We start from the raw sequence: 18,082 nt of genomic DNA on the forward strand, positions 1-18,082 counted from the left end.
GAGTCGCACCATCCACCTGCCCCTAATCGGAAAGGCCTTCCCGCCGTGGTAACAGGCCTTAAAAAAAGGGACAATTTCAGCCGCCAAAACTGCACACACTACTCCAGGTGTGGTCTCACCAAAGCCCTGTACAAGTGCAGTAAGACTTCCTTCACTCCTGTACTCCAACCCCCTTGCAATAATTGCCAAAGTGCCATTTGCCTTCCTAATTGCTTGCTGTGCCTACATGTTAACTTTTCTACATGTTAAGTTTTCTGTACGAGGACACCTAAATCTCGCTGAAGACCAAATATTAAAGAACAAAGCTTATTTTAAATAGTCATCTGAGTATTATTGCAAGCTACGACTCGTGCTGTATATTTTGTCCGTCTCTGTTTTTGAAAATCTAGTTAATAATAAGTAGTTTTAGCCTGTAGATAATGGATTAAAGCATGAGATACTTCCCACCATCCAGATAGACAGAAGATGCAAAGGTAATCCTGCTAAAGTTCCAGTGCACAGCATTACTGCTAAGTAGGATAACTGTTAGCCCTAAGCTAAGCTAAGCCGATGCAACAGAAAGTGAAAGGCATAAGTTTCAAATTGAAAAGACTACAGTCCACTTGCTGGAGGGGATGATGTTGGGAAAAAGCACAAACCGTAACATTTACCCCAATTAATTTTGTTGAAAATCTAGAGTCCACATTGAGGAGTGTCAGAAATAATTTGCTGGAATGTCATGTGATCACATTAACTATGCAGCACATCCACCCAAATACAAGTTAAAAAAGGCATTTACGGAGTGAATTTCCGTAGTGGCTGTAACTTCAGCAGGAGAGCCTCGAAAACATCAGAAAATTGGCACAAACGGTGTTTGCGGAAATTCATGCCCATGTAATTTTCCCGCGATCTTTCCAATTGTATTAGCACAAAGCAGCAGCTTTATTGGGGAAAGGGAAGCTCACTCCCTCCACCACCGGCACACCGTGGCTGCAGTGCGTACAATCTACAAGATGCACTGCAGCAACTCGCCAAGGCTTCTTCAGCAGCACCTCCCAAACCCCCGACTTCTACCACCTAGAAGGACAAGGGCAGCAGGCGCATGGGAACGCCATCACCTGCAAGTTCCCCTCCAAGTTACACACCATCCTGAATTGAAAAAATAGTGTCGTTCCTTCATCGTCGCTGGGTCAAAATCCTGGAACTCCCTCCTTAATAGCACTGTTGGAGTTCCTTCACCACACGGACTGCAGCGGTTCAGGAAGGTGGCTCACCACCACCTTCTCAAGGGCTATTAGGGATGGGCAATAAATGCTGGCCTTGCCAGTGATGCCCACATCCCAGGAACAAATAAAGAAAAAGAAAATGAAAAAATGAAGCAGTCATTTTACTGGGTTCACTCAAAATTTATCAGTTATCTTCATTATATCAAACATGATGTATACTGGAGATCTATACAACAGAGCAGGGTAATCCTTGCCACTGGACCAAGACCTAGCTCTGTCAAGCCCGTGTGGTGGCTGGTGTCCAACCGCCACGGACTACCTATGATGATGATGATTAATGCTCAATCACAAAATCTACAGTCTTGATAAATTCTTTCTTTTAAAGTACAACGGATTCCAAATTTTTATTTCTTCATCGAGAGTTTTTGAATTGCTCTCTTTAAATGACACAACCAAGGTTATTTTTTTTTTTTTAAGAACTACTTCACCAGTTTATCGGTTTCTCACCCAGATCTTTTCACTTCAGCAATGCTTTTGAAATTCTACTGATTCACCTGTACACAAACTTTCCATTTTCATCACTCCTTCTATAATTCTAGACATCACCAACATCCTGTCCAGGTCATTCCACACTCTGAAAAATTAACTGAGGTACGACAGAACAAGCAGAATATGTGCACTTTGCACCAGCAGATACTGCAACCAGACAGTTCACGACTGAATCTACTGTAACCCTTCCTGTACGTTAGTTAGGTTCAATGATTTTTGGTGTTTTTTTCCCCATATTTTTTATACTTATTTTGGCTATTTTATTTCAGTTGCACTATTCCCCCCCCCCCACCCCCAATGATTTTCATCAAAAGATGACAAAAATGAGAGCAAGTATTTTAACTTTATTTATCTCATGGGACTCGTTGCGCTCAGTCCAAACCCGCCCCCCGCCCTCCCAGAACCTACCTTTAGGCTCCTGCCGGCAAGGCAAGCAGCCCAACATTCAGCATTCGCAATCTGCAAACTCTCCGTGAAGGCCCAACAGATCGTGCAGCTCTCGCATAAAATGTTAGTGAGACCCCTCAGTTGGGGCACGTGCTTCCTATACAGAAACTGTTTCAGGCCTAATAACAGGCACTGACCAATTTCTGCCTTGCTCCAAGTGCTATTTAGCCATTTCAAAACAAGGATACCGCTATTTATTGCACTTCCTAGAATGCAGTTAAATCCAATAGCAAAAACCGGTGACAGAATGCAGCTTATCTAACTCCTGTTATTTTACACTTATTCCAAAAGATAATTTTTTTTTAAGATCCATTCCCAAGGCTCATCCTAACAATTCTGACCTGCTGCATCACTTGGCCAATCAGGTCAAACTAATTTGTCACAATCGAGCCGACAAACTCCCACATTGGCTTCCTACCTGTTGGTGGGAGAATCAATATAATTTTAAGAACATGGTAGGATAGCAAGTCATGGCTCCAGGTTTAATTCTCAGCCTCGGAAGCAACAGCTTCAGAGTCCCTGGGCAAGAGAGGGATCGATAATCATCCAGCGTCCCTGCTGGAAAGCACAAGTGGGTGGGCGTTGGACGCGGATCAGCTTAATCAGTAACGCCCCTCAGTGGAATAGACTGCCAACAGGAGCCTGAGCCCATCTCGCCCACACACTTGCACTTTACAAAAGAGGTAAAGAACATAAAAACATAACAATCTCCTCCAGCCCCACAAAGCCCCGCTCCCCGCCCTACCCCCAAAATGTCTGCGCTCCTCTAATTCTGCCCTCTTGAGCATCCCTGATTATAATCGCTCAACCATCGGTGGCCGTGCCTTCTGTTGCCAATACCCTAAGCTCTGGAACTCCCTGCCTAAACCTCTCCACCTCTCTACCTCTCTTTCCTCCTTCAGGATGCTCCTTAGAACCTATCTCTTTGACCAAGCTCTGTCCTAATTTCTCCTGCTGTGGCTCGGTGTCAAATTTTTTGTCTGATAATACTTGGGACATTTCACTACGTTAAAGATGCTGTATAAATACAGGTTGCTGTTGTTGCTTAATTAGGAGCAGGAGTAGGCCATTCGGCCCCTCGAGCCTGCCCTGCCATTCAATATGATCATGGCTGATCTTCGACCTCAGCTCCACTTTCCTGCCCAATCCCCATATCCCTTGATTTCAAAAATCTATCTATCTCAGCCTTGAATATACTCAGCGATTCAGCATCCACAGCCCCCTGGGGTAGAAACGGAGTGGAGGAGAATCAAACCCAGGATTTGCTTTGCAATGACATTAAACGAATGTAGTGTAAATTGTGAGACTAGAACGGACTCCAAAGCACATCAAGACTCTTGCACATTACTCTGATGTCAGAGCAATCCCTCGCGGCAACTCAAAGCAAAACCACTTTGCTGCAATGCAAATGAAGCCTTCAGGTTACGCCAGGCCGTGTGTTTACTAGACGGCCACTGGGGCATTCCTTGAGACGTTTCAGATAGGATTTTATTTATATTGGTGGTGGGAGAATCAATATAATTTTAAGAACAATTTGCTAATAAAGTAAAAAAAATGTAACATTCAAAAGTGCAGTTAATATGTGAAAAATTTTATAAAAATCCTTCATTTTTTCCATGCACTGCACCCCCCCAGAGTACGTTTAGCTCTTTACTACAGCATGAGTTTCAAGACAAGTAAGGAGAGCCAGAGAAGACATTTCACAATGCACAATGCAAAAAGCAGAGGCATCTGAAGTGGTTTGATTTCAATTAAAATGGCCCAAAATAGGAGGCGCCACTCTGCTGCCTTTTAAGGTGAAAATGTACTGGTGGCACAACAGTGTGTAGACAGAGAACACTGCATCATAAAGGATAACTCAGGAATTTGATAATGGAGTGCAGCCAATAATCCCAAACAGGGGGCCTGACATATCCTGCACAGAGACATACTCTAGTGTTGGAACATCACCTTGTTTACCTGAATAAACTCATTTGAAGTTCTGGACAAGCGGGGGTGGGGGGGGGAGGGTGCAAAATTCCCTCATTGTGTGCTTCCCATTATGGCCTCCAGGGGGCGCTAATGGGGCACAAAAGTGTCTTTGCCCGGGAGTAGTGGGGGTGGGGAAGGGGGGGGAGGCTACCGGCCCCTGCGAAATTGTGCGGGAGTTAGTGGTGGAACAAATGCAGTAGTGCCGTGCCCCGCTGGTAGTGCCCAGGTCCGATGCGCCTCCGGCAGTGATATCATTGCCATGCGCGGCAGTCCCGTTCCGCCTCGTGGTGGAAATCGGCCATCAAAGGGCCTGCACAGCTCACAGTGTCCCTCCCCGTAAACAGAAGGGAGAGGGCATTGAAACTTGCCAGTTTTTCACGGCGAGGCCGCGTGGCACCCCCAATCGCGTCCCGAGAGGGAGTGGAGTGCACGATATTGCGCGCCACTTCCTGTGAGGGGCAGTAATCCAAAATTCGTTTCCGGGGCAGGACTTCAGCGCCGGGCGCAGAATATCCAGCCTCGGAGAGGTTATCGGGGCGATAGGAAATTTTGGCCCCCTAATCTTTTTGGAGAGCTCCTCAGGAGACACTAGGGATTTGACCAACAATGAAATCCATGACAGGTCCTTAATAACTAGGAAAGAAGCTGCTGTCCAACTTTACGGCACATCTAAAAGTTAAATAATGCAATTTCACACCCGAATTGGCAAAGAATAGCAGAGGAAGTGCTCATAACCTTGTTGTTAGCAGGCGTTTTGGCCAGTCATTGGCTGGTGCCAGAAAGGTCAGCAAAGAGTATTTGACTCTCTAAATCATTCCGTGATGCCTCTTAATATTCCCAAAGGTTTCAACAGCATCATCGGGCATACATGAAGTACCTGTGGGCCCACGAGTCCCAGCAACAGATGGTGTTACAATTGCCTTAAGTCTGACAGTATCCTCTGGAGCAACAGCACTGCTGTCTGTAAAGACAGCAGTGTGACGCTGTGACCAACAACAGGAAAAAGTCAACGGAGAGGTGTCACAACAAGGCCACTTCGAATCATACAGCACAGGGGGCCCTTCGGCCCATCGTGGCTGTGCTGACTCTTTAAAAGAGCTGTCCAATTAGCCTCTCTCCCCTGCTCTTCCCTCATCGCCCTGCAACTTTTTCCTTTTCCAAGTGTATATCCGATTCCCTATCGAAAGTTACCGTTGGATCTGCTTCTGTCACCCTTTCAGGCAGTGCATTCCAGCTTATGCAAAGTGGGCAAGGGGGGAAGGGGAAGGAAGGGAAAGATACGACCCAACCAGGCTAGTAAGTTTAGGTCCTAATAGAACAATGAAGCTCCCCCATGAAAGGTGATGCATAATTCTACTTCAGCATGGAGAATGAATAAATGAGGATGCAAATCCTCGCTCACATTCTTGATATAAGTCGTCAAAGAATAGTCCACTAAAATGATTTTCAATTACAAAAATAAATCATTGTTTCCTATTCATTTTAAAGCGACACAATCAGAGTTTTGATTGGACTTTATACCTCAAAGACGTTTCCATGATGAATGATTTTAGTCTTCTCTCAATAGTGCGGAAAGTCAAACCAACCCAAGTGTAATATTAACAATACTGCCATAAATGATCAAGACTGCAGCAAAGAATTAAAAATTATTAATCTAAAAATAAAAATCCATTCCAAAATGGAACACTAAAGGTGCATTTTCATTCATGCTGGACTGAAACAAAGCCAAGAGGGTTATATTCATTTGAACGGCTGAAGTAAATCTTGAGTCGAATTGCTAATTGCCGAACTTTTAAAATTTATAGTAATGTTCAATGTCCTAAATGTACTCTCTGCATTTTTATTATCAAGTCACTCCCCTCTGCACTTATAGAATCATAGAAATTTACGGCACAGAAGGAGGCCATTTCGGCCCGTCGTGTCAGTGCTGGCAATAAAAAAGCGATCCAGCCTCATCCCACTTTCCAGCTCTTGGTCTGTAGCCCTGTAGGTTACGGCACTTCAAGTGTACATCCAAGTACTTTTTAAATGTGATGAGTGTATTCCACGGATAGGGCATTGGGACTGATCACTAGCTCCACGCTCCTGCAGTATCTGTCCAACACAAGACACTGTGCGACGAGTCATATGAGCAGGAACAAACACTCGTTTCATTTTAATACGCAACCAGTGAGCTGTTACCGTTCAGAGAATAAACCATTAGCTTATAAAACTGTTTGGTGTACCCATTGTTTTACAAGTGGCTGGGGTGAAATAATGAATATTAAACAGTCGCTCAGTATTTATCAGCAATTTCGAGAGCCTGGCCTAATTAATGCAGACATTTCCAAAAATACATTCTTACACAGTGACCTTTAAAAGAACTTAACTTTGAGACAGATCAGCGAACTGCAGTGATTCAAGGCAGAGAAAAAATATTACGACCCACACAAAAGAAATAATTTACAAAGATTTTCTTCACTGCAGCAACACCATAATAAATGAGTAATACTGCAGTGTTATTATACAGATCGTGCATTCACCACTACATTAGATTGTCACAGCCCAGCTGCTCCACCACTGGTGCCGTTCCTTTGGGAACTCTGGCATCCAGCAGTTTTTGACCTGGAGAAAATTGGAAAAACAAAACTCCTGACTCCAGAGGAAAGCTGCCCAATGTGCTTCCTTGTCACTCTCCCCAGACCACCATACACCCCCATCCCCCTCCCCAGATCACCATACACCCCCACCCCCCTCCCCAGACCACCATACACCCCGACCCCGCTCCCCAGACCACCATACAACCCCACCCACCTCCCCAGACCACCATACACCACCACCCACCTCCCCAGACCACCATACACACCCGCCCCCTCCCCAGACCACCATACACCTCCATCCCCCTCCCCAGACCACCATACACCCCCATCCCCTCCCCAGACCACCATACACCCCCATCCCCCTCCCCAGACCACCATACACCCCCATCCCCCTCCCCAGACCACCATACATCCCCCTCCCACGTCCCGGGACCACCATACACCCCCATCCCCCTCCCCAGACCACCATACACCCCCAACCCCCTCCACAGACCACCAAACACCCCACCACAGACCACCATACACCCCTATCCCCCTCCCCAGACCGATGTATTCCCCGATCACCCTCTCCAGTCAATGTGCTTCTCTGTTCCCCTCTCCAGACTGCTATACTTCCCCGTATACCTCTCCAGAATGATGTATTCCCTTGTCCCCCTCTCCAGTCCAACAATTAGCCCTGACCTTGCTCTCCAGCCTGTTCTGGTCTCTCTCCCGGTCATGTAAATTGCAACCATCTCTTTTTTTCCTTCTCACACCAACTTTCTCCTTTTCTTGCTCGTATGCCAAGAATGAAGGAACAGTAATGGAAGGCAACGATATCCAATTTACCAGACATCCGCTCCCTGGCTGCATTCACACCCAATGGGCAGTCAGCCTGTCAATCCGGCTTGCTGTTGGGTGGGAGACCTGCTGAAAATATTTTAAAACCGTCCTGCGGTTAATTTCTACAGGATGTGCGGGAAACCCTCACTTAAAATATAAGAAATAGGAACAGGAGTTGGCCATCCGGCCCTTCGAGCACGCTCCGCCATTCAATAAGATCTGATCATGGACTCAGCTCCACTTCCCCGCCCGCTCCCCATAACCCCTAATCCCCTTATCGTTTAAGAAACTGTCTATTTCTGTCTTAAATTTATTCAATGTCCCAGCTTCCACAGCTCTCTGAGGCAGTGAATTCCACAGATTTACAACCCTCTGAGAGAAGAAATGTGTCCTCAGTTTTAAATGGGCGGCCCCTTATTCTAAGATAATACTCTCTAGTTCTAGTCTCCCCCATCAGTGGAAACATCCTCGCTGCATCCACCTTGTAAAGCCCCCTCATAATCTTATATGTTTCGATAAGATCACCTCTCATTCTTCTGAATTCCAATGAGTAGAGGCCCAACCTACTCAACCTTTCCTCATAAGTCAACCCCCTCATCTCCGGAAATGAGCCAAGTGAAACTTCTCTGAACTGCCTCCAAAACAAGTATATCCTTTCGTAAATATGGAAACCAAAACTGCACGCAGTATTCCAGGTGTAGCCTCACCAATACCCTGTACAACTGCAGTAAGACTTCCCTGCTTTTATACTCCATCTCCTTTGCAATAAAGGCCAAGATTCCATTGGCCTTCCTGATCACTTGCTGTACCTGCATACTAACCTTTTGTGTTTCATGCACAAGTACCCCCAGGTCCTGCTGTACTGCAGCACTTTACAATCTTTCTCCATTTAAATAATAACTTGCTCTTTGATTTCCGGATTTCCAGTCAAAGAGACCCCCACCCAACCACCGCTCTCTTCCCAGCCCCGAGAAAATATCAGGGCCTAAGTATCTGACAGGAATAGGCAGATAGACTTGACAGAAATAGAACATAGGAAGAGGAAGAGGCCATTCAGCCGCCTGAGCCTGTTCCGCCATTCAATTAGATCCTGGCTGGTGTGTATCGTGACTCCATCCGAGAAAGGGTATGGAACACACTGGCATCAGTAGCTTGGAATGGGCATGGTGGCTTCAGAACTGCACAAAGAATAGAATCTTACCAAATACAAGGCCTCAGGAAGAGACAGGCAGTAAAGGAAAAGCATGAAGGGAAGAGGGACAGTGTGGGACTGGGAGGGGGAGAAGGGTCAGAGAGGCAGAGGGGAGAAGGGACGGAGAGCACAAGAGGGGCGAAGGGAAGGAAAGGGAGAGGGAAGGAAGGGAGTGGGGTGGAAGGGAGAGGGGAGGGGTGGAAGGGAGAAGGGAAGTGGGAGGAAAGGAAGTGGGAGGAAGGAGGGGGAGATGGGAGGGGGAGAGGAGAGAGGGGAGAAGGGAAAAGGGGGCAAGGGGAGGGAAGAGGGGAGACAGTAGAGGAGAGAGGGGGTAGGAGAGAGTGGAGAGAGGAGAGAGCGGATAGGGGAGGTGGAGCATGGAAAGGGGAGACAGGAGTGGGGGAGGGGAGAGGGGAGAGCGGAGATTGGGGATGGGGAGGGGGGACGGAGAGGGAAGACGGATAGGGGAGACGGAGAAGGGAGATGGAGAGCGGAGACATCAACAAGGGCAGAAGAAAGTTACCACAGACCTAAATTTGAACCGGACAGCAGAGGACAACCAGCGAAATAGCAGAAATGACAGAATCAGCAATGAATATCATGCAAAGGAACAGTAAAGGAAAGAGAAGCCGTTTAATAAAACATTGTTAATCCATGAGTAAACATACATCAAGAGTGTAATTTTAAGAATGTCATTGCTTCCCTTCCTTTCCTTTCTTGGTGCATTTACACCAAGTGTATGCAGGGTGCTCAAGTTCAAACCCTAATCTCAACTTGGTCTCTCTTCTCAACCAGATAAAACATGCAGTGACAGCACCATCCTTAGCAATTTTGAAAGCGGTGAGAGCAGGACCTGTTCCATCCAGAGAAGCAGTGACCACAGCCTATATTATCAGGCCCGCACCAATCACGGGCTGTCCGTGGCAAATGTGAGAAACTTAGGAAAAGGAAGGAGTAAGATACACAAATGCATTTTCCTGAAACTAGTTATTAAGCCTGGGTTTAGCAGGAATGTGTACCAATAGGAAGGCTTTAGTTTCCTGAGGAATTGGGACCGCTTCTAGGGGAGTTAGGACTTGTACAAGCCGGACGGGTTGTACCTCAACAGAACCGGGACCAATATCCTCGCGGGGGGGAGGGGGGGGGGTGGTTTGCTAGTGCTGTTGGGGAGGGTTTAAACTAGCTTGGCAGGGGGATGGGAACCTGAGAATAGATTCAGTAGTGAGGGGATTAAAGCTGGAATTAGAAAGCAAAAATAAAGAAAGTGAGCTTGAAGGAGAGAGGAAACAAGCAGGAAAAAAGGGTAAAAAAAAAAAATTTAAAGGTACTTTGTCGAAATGCACGTAGCATTTCTAACAAAATAGATGAGTTGAGAGCACAAATTGAGACAAATGAGTATGATCTGATAGCCATTACACAGACGTGTTTGCAAGGTGACCAGGACCGGGAATTAAATATTCAGGGGTATTTGACAATCCAGAAGGACAGACAGAAAGGATATGGAGATGGGGTAGCTCTATTGATAAAGGATGGAATCACTGCAATAGTGAGAAACGATATTGGCGCAAATGATCAGGATGTTGAAACAGTTTGGGTGGAGATAAGGATTAATAAAGGGAAAAAGCCACTGGTGGGCATAATCTATAGGCCCCCTAACAGTAGCAACTCTGTTGGTCGGAGCATAAACCAGGAAATAGTGGGGGCTTGTAAACAGGGAACAGCAATAATCATGGGTGAGTTTAACCTCCATATTGATTGACAAATCAAATTGGTCAGGGTAGCCTTGAGGAAGAGTTCATAGAGTGCATAAGGGACGGGTTCCTTGAGCAGTATGTAACGGAACCAACCAGGGGGCAGGCTATCTTAGATCTGGTCCTGTGTAATGAGACAGGATTAATAAACAATCTCCTGGTCACGGATCCCCTTGGAATGAGTGATCATAGCATGATTGAATTTCAAATTCAGATGGAGGGTGAGAAAGTTGGATCTCTAACCAGTGTACTAAGCTTAAATAAAAAGGAGACTATGAAGGTATGAGGGCAGAGTTGGCTAAAGTGGACTGCGAAAAGAGATTAAAGTGTAGGATGGTTGATGAACAGTGGTGTGCATTTAAGGAGATATTTCACAACTCTCAAGAAAAATATATTCCAGTGAGGAGGAAAGGGTGTAAGAGAAAAGATAGCCATGCGTGGCTAACTAAATAAATAAAGGACGGTATCCAATTAAAAACATGGGCATACAATATGGCCAAAACTAGTGGGAGGACAGAAGATTGGGAAGCGTTTAAAAGTCAGCAAAGAATGACGAAAAAAATGATTAAGAAAGGGAAGGTAGACTCTGGGCCCAAATTTCCCCAGGAGTTGCTCCGTTTTTTTTTGGAGCAACTTGATTTTTCTGGAGTATCTTTTTAGTTGCAATTCTGGCCATTTAATTTGCGTCAGTGTAAGTGAGTTAGTTAGATTTTTTTTAAGTTTTGTTTTTTTTTCCAAAAGGGGGCGTTTCCAGCCTGTTTTGGCCATCTAAGCGAGTTTGGCCAGCAAATAGTTGCTCCAAATTAACTTAGGCCAGCGTATGTTGCCACTTCTGTCCACACAGAAAAACCTTACCCAGAGATAAGGAATCGGCGCAAGTAACTACTTTTAAAGCACCAAGCAAAGCACAAAAAGTAATAAGCATTCAATAAAAAATAAAGAACTTAAGTTAATAATTAAATTAACAAATAAAGAACTGAAGTAAATCCTACCTTCAACTAAACTCGGCAGCGGCAGACCGTGCGGGAGTCCCTTCGGCCTGGGATAGGGGAGGGAGAACGGCGGTATCAGAACGGGGGGGGGGGGGAGGGAGAAGGCTCAACGTGCCATCTTACCAGGAGGTGAGGGAGGGGGGAGGGGGTATTTTTTGAGAGAGAGAGAGATACACACACACACACGCACGAAATGTATTCGAATTGGTCAACAAAATAATGCCACGAACCGATATTGGATTGGTGCCAGCAGTTGTTGGTTGTTTGCCTTGGTTCATTCAAAGTTTGCTTTTCTGGCCTCAGCCAGCTTGGTAACTCAGTTCGAGCCAGGTCCCTATCTGCCTCGCCCCCTCTCGGCCTGTCCCTTCGCTTTCACATGCTGCATGCAGCCGTCCCCGCTCTCTGAATGCTTCATGCGCCCCACACGCACATTAACCCTGTTGCTGAGCATCTCCTGCCTTTGATTTGCTGGTTGCCAATAAGGCCTTCGGCAAGTTATGCTGTAAAGGTCCCAATCTGGTCATAAAATATTCAAGATACTTTAAATCAAAGCGTGCGCCCACACACAGGCACAGCCACTGAAATAATGCTGCTAGGGCCATCGTGGGCCTGCTCACATGAACGCGGCATTGGGGGAGCCCATTTGGTCAGGGCTAGGGGCGGCGTGCTTCGGGCCTCTCCCACACAGCCTGCAGAGATTCGGGCTGCGAGGAGCTACTGCACATGCGTGCACACTCTAGCAGAGGTTCAGCGCCGGGACCTGGGACATTCTGCTGTGTTGCGCCAACGGCCTGGATCGACCGGACTGCGGGGAGAATATGAAGGTAAATAATAGGCGCCGTTTCTGTTCTAAAAAGTCGGCGCACCACACGGAGGTACGCCGTTCTAACCCTGGGGGCAAACTTGGGCCCTGTGAAAGTAAACTAGCACGAAATATAAAAAGAGATAGCAAGAGTTTCTATAGGTATATAAAAAGGAAAAGATTGGCTAGAGTAAATGTTGGTCCCTTAGAGGACGAGACCGGGGAATTAGTAATGGGGAACATGGAGATGGCAAAAACTCTGAACAAATATTTTGTATCAGCCTTTACAGTACAGGACACTAACAATATTCCAACAGTGGATAGCCAAGGGGCTACAAGGGGGAGGAACTTAACACAATCATAATCACTAAGGAGGTGATACTCAGTAAGATAATGGGACTAAAGGCGGATAAATTTCCTGGACCTGATGGCTTGCATCCTAGGTTCTTAAGAGAAACATAGAAAATAGGTGCAGGAGTAGGCCATTCGCATCGCCATCAATGAGTTCATGGCTGAACATGCAACTTCATTACCCCATTCCTGCTTTCTCGCCATACCCCTTGATCCCCCAATAGTAAGGACTACATCTAACTCCTTTTTGAATATATTTAGTGAATTGGCCTCAACAACTTTCTGTGGTAGAGAATTCCACAGGTTCACCACTCTCTGGGTGAAGAAGTTTTTCCTCATCTCAGTCCTAAATGGCTTACCCCTTATCCTTAGACTCTGACCCCTGGTTTTGGACTTCCCCAACATTGGGAACATTCTTCCTGCATCTAACCTGTCTAAATCCATCAGAATTTTAAGTAGCGGCAGGGACTGTAATTTAACAAAATTCCCTGGATTCTGGGGAGGTCCCAGCAGATTGAAAAACTGCAAATGTAACGCCCCTATTTAAAAAAGGAGGCAGACAAAAAGCAGGAAACTATAGACCAGTTAGCCTAACATCTGTAGTTGGGAAAATGTTGGAGTCCATTATTAAAGAAGCAGTAGCAGGACATTTGGAAAAGCAAAATTTCGGTCAGGCAGAGTCAGCATGGATTTATGAAGGGGAAGTCATGTTTGACAAATTTGCTAGAATTCTTTGAGGATGTAACAAACAGGGTGGATAAAGGGGAACCAGTGGATGTGATGTATTTGGACTTCCAGAAGTCATTTGGCAAGGTGCCACATCAAAGGTTACTGCACAAGATAACAATTCACGGGGTTGGGGGTAATATATTAGCACGGATAGAGGATTGGCTAATGAACAGAAAACAGAGAGTCGGGATAAATGGTTCATTCTCTGGTTGGCAATCAGTAACCAGTGGGGTACCGCAGGGATCAGGGCTGGGACCCCAACTATTTACAATCTATATTAACGACTTGGAGGAAGGGACCGAGTGTAATGTAGCCAAGTTTGCTGACGACCACAAAGATGGCAAGAAAAGCAATGTGTGAGGACACAAAAAATCTGCAAAAGGACATAGACAGGCTAAGTGAGGCTGCAAAAATTTGGCAGATGGAGTATAATGTTGGAAAGTGTGAGGTCATGCACTTTGGCAGAAAAAAAATCAAAGAGCAAGTTATTATTTAAACGGAGAAAGATTGCAGGCTGCTGCAGTACAGCGGGACCTGGGGGTACCTGTGGATGAAACACAAAAGGATAGTATGCAGGCACAGCAAGTGATCAGGAAGGCCAATGGAATCTTGGCCTTTATTGCAAAGGGGATGGAGTATAAAAGCAGGGAAGTCTTGCTACAGTTATACAGGGTATTGGTGAGGCTACACCTGGAATACTGCCCGGTTTTGGTTTCCATATTTACGAAAGGATATACTTGCTTTGGAGGCAATTCAGAGAAGGTTCACGAGGTTGATTCCGGGGATGAGGGTTGACCTATGGGGAAAGGTTGAGTAGGTTGGGCCTCTACTCATTGGAATTCAGAAGAATGAGAGGTGATTTTATCGAAACATATAATATTATGAGGGGGCTTGACAAGGTGGATGCAGAGAGAATGTTTCCACTGATAGGGGAGACTAGAACTAGAGGGCATAATCTTAGAATAAGGGGCTGCCCATTTAAAACCGAGATAAGGAGAAATTTTTTCTCTCAGAGGGTTGTAAATCTGTGGAATTCAATACCTCAGAGAGGTGTGGAAGCTGGGACATTGAATAAATTTAAGACAGAAATAGACAGTTTCTTAAACGATAAGGGGTTAAGGGATTATGGAGAGCGGGCGGGGAAGTGCACCTGAGTCCATGATCAGATCGTATTAAATGGCGGAGCAGGCTCAAGGGGCCTTATGGCCTACTCCTGTTCCTATTTCTTATTTTCTTAGAAAGGATTTCGAAAACAAATTGCAACTTAGCATCTGAAAGAACAAAATTCAAAAATATTGTTGCTATATTCAAGTAATTACATTGTTGAAAATTAATACTGTGGCAACCTTACGTATTTATTTAAACTCACCATCCACTCCGAAATAATAATGTCCACTTTATCAACTGGGAGTTCTACATCTTCAATCCTTCCTCTGATCAATGTGACAACACCGTCCAGTTTATTTTCCCTAGTAGTATAAATAGTAAGAGCTTGTTTTAAAAAAACATATTTCTTGTGTACGATCTATGAGAGAATGTAACTTAATACTGGAATCCATCATCCAATTGGCAGTCACTGAATCGATTACACAGGTTTGTTGTTTGAACATAACATAAGAACATAAGAAATAGGAGCAGGAGTAGACCATTTGGCGCCTCGAGCCTGCTCCGCCATTTATTAAGATCATGGCTGATCTGATCATGGACTCAGCTCCACTTCCCTGCCCGCTCCCCATAACCCCTTATCGTTTAAGAAACTGTCTATTTCTGCCTTAAATATATTCAATGACCTAGACTCCACAGCTCTCTGGGGCAAAGAATTCCATAGATTTACAACCCTCTGAGAGAAGACATTTCTCCTTATCTCAGTTTTAAATGCACGGCCCCTAGTTTTAGATTCCCCTATGAGTGAAAATATCCTCTCTGCATCCATCTTGTTGAGCCCCCTCATTATCTTATAAGTTTCAATAAGATCATCTCCCATTCTTCTTGAGTGGGTTGGGCCAATGTGTACAGGCCCAACCTACTCAACCTATCCTCATAAGTCAACCCCCTCATCTTCGGAATCAACCTAGTGAACCTTCTCTGAACAGCCTCCAATGCAAGTATATCCTTCCTTAAATACAGAGACCAAAACCGTACGGTACTCCAGATGTGACCTCACCAATACCCGGTACAGTTGTAGCAGGACTTCTCTGCTTTTATACTCTATCCCCCTTGCAATAAAGGCCAACATTCCATTTGCTTTCCTGATTACTTTCTGTACCTGCATACTAACTTTTTGTGTTTCGTGCACAAGGATCCCCAGGTCTCTCTGTACTGCAGCACGTTGCAATTTTTCTCCATTTAAATTATAATTTCCTTTTCTATTTTTTCTGCCAAAGTGGCTAACCTCACACTTTCTCACATTATACTCCACCTGCCAAATTTTTGCTCACTCACTTAGCCTGTCTATATGCCTTTGCAGATTTTTGTGTGTCCTCACAATTTGCTTTCCCACCCATCTTTGTATCATCAGCAAACTTAGCTACATTACACTCGGTCCCTTCATCCAAGTCATAAATATAGATTGTAAACAGTTGAGGACCCAGCACCGATCCCTGCGGCACCCCACTAGTCACTGTTTGCCAACTAGAGAGTGACCCATTTATCCCGACTTTCTGTTTTCTGTTAGTTAGCTAATCCTCTATCCACACTAATATATTACCCCCAACCCCGTGAACTTTTATCTTGTGCAGTAACCAGAATGCCTTCTGGAAATCCAAATACACTACATCCACTGGTTCCCCCTTATCCACCCTGCTCGTTACATCCTCAAAGACCTCCAGCAAATCTATAAGGGTTTAAAAGTCAACAGTTTTTCAGAGCACAGAGTGATCTGCACAGAGAGGTCTTAAAAGGAGTGAGTTATTCAGGAATTTGGAAAGAGAGGGAATTCAAAGAAGAGGGGAAAATTAATTTAAACATTACAAATAGATAAGTGATATTTCACAGAGGCAGCGGACGTGCGTAGGAACAGCAGCGGGAGGTGAGGCAGAGGTGAAGGCTTAAAAGGCAAGGCTCAACAGGCAACATTCGAGAGGGACGTCAGAGTTTAAAAGTGACGTCGGCACAAGGGAAGTAGCTGATTGGTGAGTGTTTGTTTTTCTCTGTTAAGTTAATACTTAGTCCTTAAATAAAGGTTAATTAAATCAGCTGATTGCTGAGCAGTTGTTGGTTGTGTTTTGCTAAGGTTTAGAGTTTATTTTTGCTTGGTAGTTGAGTCTAACTTGAGGGATGGCAGCGCAGCTCAGTCCCGTGGATTGCACATCCTGTGACATGTGGGAATTCCTGGATGCTTCGCGAGGACAACCACGTTTCCAGCTGCACCAACTCGAGTTCCGCATTTTGGGGCTGGAGTCACTGTGGTGCATGCGGGATACTGAGAGCTACGTGGATAGCACGTTTCCAGAGGTGGTCACCCCACAGCTTAAGAGTGTGCAGGCAGAGAGGGATTGGGTGACCGCCAGGCAGAAGAGGAGGACTAGGCAGATAGTGCAGGAGTCCCCTGAGTCCATCTCGCTCTCCAACCGGTATTCTCTTCTGAGTACCGGTAGGGGCGACGATGCCTCCGGGAGTGCAGCAAGAGCCAAGGCCACGGCATCACGGGTGGCTCAGCTGCACAGGGAGGGAGGAAGAAGAATGGAAGAGCTATAGTGTTAGGGGATTCAATAGTCAGGGGAGCAGACAGGCGTTTCTGCGGCCGCAGACGTGACTCCAGGATGGTATGTTGCCTCCTTGGTGCCAGGGTCAAGGGTGTCAGCGAGCAGCTGCAGTGCATTCTGGGGGGCGAACGTCAACAGCCAGAGATCGTGGTCCATATCGGGACCAATGACATAGGTAGAAAGAGGGATGAAGTCCTGCAGGCAGAGTTTAGAGAGCTAGGAGAGAGATTAAAATGCAGGACCTCAAAGGTAGTAATCTCCAGATTACTCCCAGTGCCACGGGCTAGTGAGTACAGAAATAGGAGGATAGAGCAGATGAATACGTGCCTGGAGAGAAGGTGCAGGAGAGAAGGCTTTAGATTCCTGAGGCATTGGGACCACTTCTGGGGGAGGGTTTAAACTAGCTTGGCAGGGGGATGGGAACCTGAGAATAGATTCAGTAGGGAGGGGTGTAAAGTTGGGATTAGAAAGCAAAAATGTAGAAAGTGAGGGACAGAGGAAACAAGCAGGAAAAAAGGGTAAAAAAAAATCAAGTTTAAAAGCTCTTTGTCAAAATGCACGTAGCATTTGTAACAAAATAGATGAGTTGATGGCACAAATAGATACAAATGGGTATGATCTGATAGCCATTACAGAGACACGGTTGCAAGGTGACCAGGACTGGGAACTAAATATTCTGGGGTATTTGACAATTCGGATGGACAGACAGAAAGGAAAAGGAGGTGGGGTAGTACTGTTAATAAAGGATGGGATCAGTGCGTTAGTGAGAAACGATATTGGCTCAGAGGATCAAGATGTTGAATCACTTTGGGTGGAGATAAGGAATAATAAAGGGAAAACATTGTATGTGGGTGTAGTCTATAGGCCCCCTAACAGTAGCTACACTGTTGGACGGAGTATAAATCAAGAAATAATGGAGGCTTGTAATAAAGGAATGGCAATAATCATGGGTGATTTTAACCTTCATATTGATTGGACAAAGCAAATT

The 18,082-nt window shown here is 45.5% G+C and overlaps 1 protein-coding gene across 6 annotated transcripts in view; it reads right to left on the minus strand.

Moving 5' to 3' along the window:
* Nucleotides 1-18,082, minus strand: part of prmt3 (protein arginine methyltransferase 3) — a 323,649-nt gene that overhangs the window by 197,546 nt on the left and 108,021 nt on the right. For all 6 annotated transcript variants that reach the window (XR_011596499.1, XM_070898645.1, XM_070898646.1 and 3 more), the window contains exon 10: nt 14,760-14,859. Coding sequence is in view for 5 of the 6 variants with exons in the window: in XM_070898645.1 (XP_070754746.1) it covers nt 14,760-14,859 (100 nt within the window). In the remaining variant the exon portion in view is untranslated. The remainder of the gene's footprint in view (nt 1-14,759; nt 14,860-18,082) is intronic.

The sequence above is a fragment of the Pristiophorus japonicus genome, chromosome 14, assembly GCF_044704955.1.
Source record: "Pristiophorus japonicus isolate sPriJap1 chromosome 14, sPriJap1.hap1, whole genome shotgun sequence".
Taxonomy (NCBI): domain Eukaryota; kingdom Metazoa; phylum Chordata; class Chondrichthyes; family Pristiophoridae; genus Pristiophorus; species Pristiophorus japonicus.